General features: G+C 49.7%; 1 protein-coding gene across 1 annotated transcript in view; it reads left to right on the top strand.

Annotated features, from left to right (window-relative positions):
- Positions 1 to 5279, top strand: part of LOC103770462 (receptor-type tyrosine-protein phosphatase F-like) — a gene marked incomplete at both ends in the record, with an annotated part of 9896 nt that extends 4617 nt beyond the window's left edge. The window contains one exon of the mRNA XM_008937720.1: positions 4974 to 5279. Within this exon, the coding sequence (XP_008935968.1) occupies positions 4974 to 5279 (306 nt within the window). The remainder of the gene's footprint in view (positions 1 to 4973) is intronic.
- Positions 5280 to 7137: the final 1858 nt, after the last annotated feature.

Below are 7137 nucleotides of genomic sequence, written 5' to 3'. Positions count from 1 at the left end.
CTTTCCCTAAGGGTAGATTCATAAAAACTGATGGAGGAGTGAAACAGGCTGGGGAATTGCTTTGGAGAGATTGATTTGAGTGGGTTTGTGCACCTCTATGAATTCACTCCCATGCAGACAAGCTGTCTGGACAGGCAGCATATGGATGTTTGGCTCTAAAAGTGACTGTCTCCAAACAGTTGGATTTTCAGCCCTTCATTCCCCTTCCAGCTGCCTTGCTTCCTCAAGAGTCCATCCCTGGTCCACGCACTTGATTGTGAGGTGAGGCATCCTTTGAGGCCACGGTGGCTGCCAGAGAGCTTGAGGAGTCAGTTTGGGAAAGTGACTTTTTTGCCTGCGTTGCGTGAGCAAGTGAGGCTGCTGCTTCTGTGACTGCAGTGCCAGGGGAAACCAGAACAAGCTGCCGCCGAGTTAATAGAGAGGCTAGATAATGAGGTGACCCAGGCAATATCACTTTCATCCTCATGTGATCACAGAGCAGGAGTTCGCAGTGCTCTGATTGGCAGCTCAAAGTGCTGCGCATAAGCAGATTAGGGCTATCAAAGGGCCCTGCGATAAGCTCGTTTTCACTAACGATTTTTGGGGTTGCCATTATGCAAAGAGCATTAAAAGGGGGAAAAAAAAGACATTTCCGTTAGCAGCGTCTGTCTGGGATTTACCAGCATTGTGGGGTGAGCAGCTGGCAAAGGCAGCCAGCCTTCCCTGCAGGGAGGGCACCAGCATGCACAGCAGCTGAGAGCCTGAGATGGCCATTAGGAAGTAAGCTCAGGCAAGGAAGAGCAGCTCTGCTCACTATTGGAACCACCTTCTCTTTGAGGAAAACTCAGCTTCATTAACATATCAGTCACATGGATTCCTCCACCTCGTTAAGTGAGCTAATGGTGTCTTAGTGCTGCACGATAGACAGGTATGAAAATGGAGAGAGGTTCAGATCATGCAGTTATAAATATTTGAACACTGAGAGAAAATTCTGAGTGCGGGGATTTGTATACCTATTTCAGATAGCTTTTGTATTGATAGGCAAAGGTTGAAGCAACTCTCCTGCCACTTAAATTAATTCTATCAGTGGATGCTCTTATCCTTGAACACACTTAATCAGAGACGGCTCCATGCATAAATGAGTCCTTCAGAGTCTCATAGCAATCCAAGAGAAACCTTTGCTTTGTGGACTCTTCAAGTCAGGTATCCTCTCATTATTCCATATGGTGTCTGCTCACAGGGGATATCATACCAGTCTGATGTTAAGGTTATTGCTTCACTGGCCAGTGGAGCAGTAGCTAACTGGTTCTGGCATCTGTTTAGTAAGAGAGATGTGCACAGGTTGGAAGAGATTTGGCCAAAAGCCACAGGAATGCCTTTGTTTGACCAATGGTATCGTCCTTACATTGAGGGACCTAAGAGTTCTGTTTATTTAAGAAGTGACTGAGTCTTGGTTTACAGGCTCCTACTTGAGACAATTTCTGGTGGTACTCTGTTGTATGAGAAAAGTCCTTGGCAGTTACTACTCAGCTATTCACTGAAAGTGACAAACCACTGGCTGAACAGTCTCATATGGATTCTTGGGTACTAGGGGTCTCAAAGTCAAGCAGGTGTTTCCGAAAGCTGTGCTTTAACTCACCAGAAGTTGTGTGTGCAATGCACAGCTTCCAGGCAGAAATTCTTTGGTCTGCATGTTATTAAATTAAAAACCTCATGTTATTAAAACCTCATGTTAGGATGGTTGGATCAGTCTCCTGTGGCCTTAGAACTTCCTAATATAGAATGACCGTTGGTCTCCTTCCTGCCCTCTTCCATCCAGTTGCCCTGACAAACCCTGTTAGATCTTGGAGGTTAACATGTTCAGGCGGGACGCAAACTGCAGGAGCAGTCAGACTCCTCCCTTCAAAAGAGCCTGTCTTCAGACTCTATTCCTGGTCCTGACAAATCAGTCAACAGTAAGGTGGGAGGCACATCATCACTAATGAGTCACTAATGGGCTGGAGAAGAACATCTGTATTACTGCTGCTGGGCTATTCACGTGGCATCCCTGCTCAGGAGTAGCAGGGATGCTTGTCCAGGAAAGCCAGAGGGATGCAGTGCCCCTTTGCACCCTTCCAGCATCACAACTTGGACCTAATTTCCTGAGAATACAGCTGACTTCTGGGCTGTCTTTCCTGCTAAGCTGCTTGCTTAGTTGCTGGGCACCCTGCAAAAAGTACAAGCAGTGCTGCTTTGAGGGCCCGAGGAGCATGAGGGAGTTTTCTAGGAGGCTGCAGTGCCTCAGGCAAACAGTATGATGCAGGAGAGGAGCATTATCTCTGTGCCCACCAAGCCTCAGCATTAAAATGCTGTTCTCACTAAAAATATGAAGGTGGGTCTTGAGGCTGCCTTTTCTCTAGCATCAGGAGTAGGTGGGCTGGATGGGAGCACAGGGCTGCTATGGGCTGGTGGAGGAGACCAGTGTAAGCAGCCTGGAGGGAGCAGAGGTTTGCACAGTGTGTGTGGGTACATCTGTGTGTGTGGGTGCATGCTGGCCCCAGTCTGCTCTTTGCTGGCCTCAGGAGGGACACTTCCACTCCTTGTGCATTTTAAGTTGATCCTGCTCATGTTACCAAGTTTTTGTTTGCTTTTCTTCAGTGTTAATCTGAGTTTTTGCCTTGCACATCATGTATGTGACTCTTACCCAGTCAACAGCCAATGTTCGACCTGCCAATGCTACCAGCCAAAAATGCCTTTGGAGAAGGAGCTCACTGCTGCATCCTAAGAGATCCTGTAGAGGCCCAAGGCCAGAGCAAAAGTCTCTTCTTTGAAGGGCCTCTCTGCAGACACGGGCAAAGGAAAGGCTTGCCAAGCTCCTGATGTCCCACCTGTCCCCTCTGAGGGGTGTCACCAGGTGCTGCGTCTACCTTATGCCCTCCCTGAATTCACTCTTGGTGTCACTTTGGTGCTATATCTTCCTACTCTATTCCCTTCCACTTATCTACTGATTAATCAAACGAGTGTGAGGATCCATTTCCTACCCCTGCTCCCTTCTGATACACTAGATGGCTGCTGGGCCGATCCTGCTCTGCTTCCCTCATGTGGGCAACACTTTGCTTCCACACATTGCTTTGACTTCTTTTTCCTCCAGTATAGCTCCCATAGCAGCAGGCTGACTCTGCTCAGGCATCATCTCTTCCAGCTCCATCACTGCCCTGTCTCCCACCATCTTTTGCCTCCTCTGGCACCCCAGCCCAGGCAGGAGGGATGAGCCTTGCTCCCTGGGCACAGAAAAGGGCACTGAGTTACATGCAGCCTGCGGCTGCCTCTGCAAGCAAGTGGGCTTTGTTCCCAGCAGCCAGAGGTCATCAGTGGCACTGGGAGGTCCTGCTGTCCCCAGTGTTCCCAGATCTTCTCCCACTGCCAACCTGTGCCCAGAAAACAATTGTTGGGTCTTTTAATTATCTGAGGTCCCTGCTGCTGTCTGGAGTCCCGTAGGTTGTGTTCGCCTCTGTGCAGGCGGTGAGCAGGCAGGTTTGTCCCTGTGCCCTGGGAAGGCTGGCTCTGCTGCACTGGTGGCTTCAAGGACTGCAGCATGCAGAAGGGCACCAGAATTTGTTCAGGCATTTCTGTGTTTCTGAGTGCAGTGAAGAGTGAAGTGGCCTTTCACCTGTCGTGGCAAAGCCAGATATGTTGTACTCTGTTATTGCTTGGCCAGGCAGCTTCCAAGCCTTAAAGGAGCTGTGTGCGCTTCTTTTGGTGATGGTGCTCTGCCCTCTCTGCTTAGGGCACTTGCTTTCTGTGCAAGCACCAAAGGATGCACCCATCACCCTTGTGCCTCCTCTGACCATGTGGGCTACCTTCCTTCTCCAGGCTTCCACCCTTGCCCTCTCTGCTAGCACGCTGTCTGTAGCATCCCTGGGCAGTGAGGCCAGATGAGAACAGGCTGCTGCTGCTGTGAGAGAGTTCCCATGCTGCCAGTCCCTGTTCCAACAGGACAGCAGTCCTGCAAGGCAGGAGAAGGGAATGAAGCAGACAAGTGTCCTAGAGATGCTCTGCGTTGTCCACATTGGTCTCTTCTTTCCCTCTCTTCCTCCCCAAGGTTTGTTTCACTGCTCTTCCCTAGCAGTGTTGTGTGGAGGGGACTGTTTTTCATCCCAGTGAGAAGTGTCTGCTGCCTACATCCCATTCCTTCACCTCTGGCCACTTAACATTGCTGGGGCTTAGAAGTTAACTCAAAGGGTAGGTGTTTTTTGCCTGGGAGGGCGCAAGACCTGCCTACCTTCCCCTGTACAGCTCCATAGGCCTGGAAGCTGCAGAGGCGGGTAACCGATTTGGCAGGCATGAAGCAGTCAGTCCCAGATACTAGGAGCACATGCAAAGCAGCACAACCATGTTATCTCCTGTTTCCATGTGGTGCCTGGCTCCCACCTAGGTCAGAGTGCTGCTCACAGCTGATGGTCGTGATTTGAAACCCTGCCTGGACACATTCCAGCCAACGTCAGTCACCTGCTTTCCCCGCCCTCTTTTGTTTCCCCTACTTGTCTAGGAGCGGGTTTTTGCAAGCCTTCATACAATCTGGTGTGTGAGCTACCCCTTCTGCCACTCTTGCCTTCTGTAGCTTCCTACCTCTTCTGGTTTCCATCTGCTTCAGATCTTCACTGAAAGCATCATTCTTCTCCCTATCAGTCTCTCTCGCCTTCCCCTTCCCTTACTGCCATTTGTTGTGTTTGGTGAAGTGAGCGTCCAGAACTGCTTTGGGAAGAGGTGTTCTCTGATGCAGAACAGCACTTCTGTCTCCATGCTGTTCATCAGGCTTTCACATACAAATTGCCCCTAGTGCCATCTTTGATGGTCTGCATGGAAGGCAGGAGGTAGTCCAGGAGGCTGCTGGCTGAATGAATTTCCATGTGTATGTTCAGTGCTCAGTTGGCTGGGTAAAAGTTCCCTGTGCATTTTGGTTTGTCCTTCCTCTCATTTCCCTTCATCTCCCCACTTCATTTATTTATCCCCAGCCCCCTCCGCCCCACCCCAAGAGGTCGAGTGTGTAAGCACCAGCTCTACCACCATCCGGGTAAGTTGGGTGCCACCGCCTGCCCAGAGCCGCAATGGGGTCATCACCCAGTACTCCATTGCATACCAAGCAGTGGAAGGAGATGACAACACCAAGCATGTGGTGGATGGCATTGGACGGGAACACTCCAGCTGGGAGATCAAGGACCTGGAGAAATGGACCGAGTACAAGGTGTGGGTAAGGGCTCACACTGATGTGGGGCCAGGACCGGAGAGCATCCCCGTGCACGTGCGCACTGACGAGGATGGTAGGTGTTCCTCAACAGCTCCTTCCGCTACCGTCTTGGGGTAACCACGACTCTCCTAGCTGAGCTGCTGGAAAAGGGGAGGAAGGGAGTAGGGCTATTGGCCTGGGACTGCTTTTCCAGTAGGACTGGAGGCTGTCAGGAGCAGTGCTTTGATCAGCTGGTCCAGGGAGCGGGTCTCCATTTTCATCCTGGAGTGGGGTAGAGGAATCGATCTGTTGGCCCTTGCTTTGATATGATGTTTGCCTCCAGGCTGTGGGTCAGATGTCCCAGCATGGTCCTACAAGGGTTCTGTGGGTGTTAGCAGTGCTTCCTGCACATGAGGAGGCATTACAGTGCTTTGCCATTTTGACTTTCTAGTGGTTGTTGGGGGTGGTTTCTGTTTTACTGAAGGTAATGCCAGTTTTCCCAGCCAAAGGCTTCTCTCACACTGTAAGATGAGGCCTTGAAATTTACTTGTTGACTTGAAATCCAGCAAATGAAAGAGTGGAAAGGAAAGCCATTAGAAACTTGTAGATACTGCAGGAAAGCTGCTTTCTGCCCCGGCTTCCAGGCAAGCCACAGCTTATATAAATCTACTCTTCCACTCAAGAGTCAGAATACACATGTACAGAACACATTACTGAATACGACAGCTTTAAAAAGAAATTGTTTTGTATTAGCAGGGCTGTCAGTTATGTCATCATGACTTAAGCCATTTCCTTTGAAAGTGTCAGAGCTCAGGGTGTCAGTAGGAGCTTCCATGGCTTCATGCTGACCCCAGAAGCTGCAGATTTAATGGGAGAAGAAAGAGATGCAGCGTCCAGGCAAAGAAAGGATGATCTTTGCATTGCCCAGTCAGCGTGGCAAATTGAAACCAGATGTGTTACAGTCTCCCTAAATGGGTTGCTGCTGTCCCCCACATCTCTGTGGCTCTGGAAGTGGTGTCTGGGAGTGCTTGCTGACTGCATTCCTGGGCTGGCAAGCACATCTGTGTGTGTCCTACTGCCTGTATTGTTTGCTTCAGTTCTCATTCGGCAGAGCTGTAGCCCAGGGGAAGCTGCTACCCCAGAAACGTCACAAGAAGATCTCTCAGTTAGTTTTTGGGCACTGTGGTTGGACATTCCAGCTCAGCTGTCAGGAGTGATTTTGTATCTCTCCGACATGCTGATGCTCAGTAGATGAAGGAGGGATCGTGATGCTCATGATGAAGGAATAAGAAATGCTAAACTGGGATCTGAAAACAAATTGAGCTTTCCCTGTTTGGGTCTCAGAGGCAGCACATACTTCTCATAATGGGGTAGGATGGTGTTGTGGTCTGCTCACATTCACATCACTCCATGTCCTCGCAACATCCCTGTATCATGTCCTGCCAAGGCCTCCTGCTTTCTCTTGCCAGCAGAGATTGACACACAGCTTCCATGTGGTTCTCAGGCAGGATCTTGGTTTCTACTTGGACTCCCAATTATGTGTGTGGGCAGGAAAGTCTTGCCAGGGCAGGAGAGCCCTGTGGCTTGTGCAAGGTCAGTGCACTAAGTGAATTGTAGATTGCAGCGTAGGCTGCTCCAGCCAGAAGGTGGTAACTTTTCAAGCACGGCCCCCTCCATTCCCATACCTTGAACTGGCCTCGTGGTGCTAAAGTGCTTCATTCCTCCTTTCTCTATTTTATTTAATTATCTACAATTAAGAAGGACATCTGGGGAAAATAATGAATTGCCCTACGGCTTAAAAACTGTGCTTACCTGCTGGGTAGCTGTTTCTTCCCATCTAGTTGGTTGAAAGAGCAATATTCATTATGTCTGCTTGTCAGCTATCCATTCCTAATTATCTCATACTGATTGTTTCTTGCTGTATTGAGAATTGGGACATACAGGGTTCCAAA

Source organism: Merops nubicus, unplaced genomic scaffold, assembly GCF_000691845.1.
Source record: "Merops nubicus isolate BGI_N331 unplaced genomic scaffold, ASM69184v1 scaffold51633, whole genome shotgun sequence".
Taxonomy (NCBI): domain Eukaryota; kingdom Metazoa; phylum Chordata; class Aves; order Coraciiformes; family Meropidae; genus Merops; species Merops nubicus.
The sequence above is the reverse complement of the archived record's forward strand: the minus strand, read 5'-3'. Positions and strand labels throughout refer to the sequence as shown.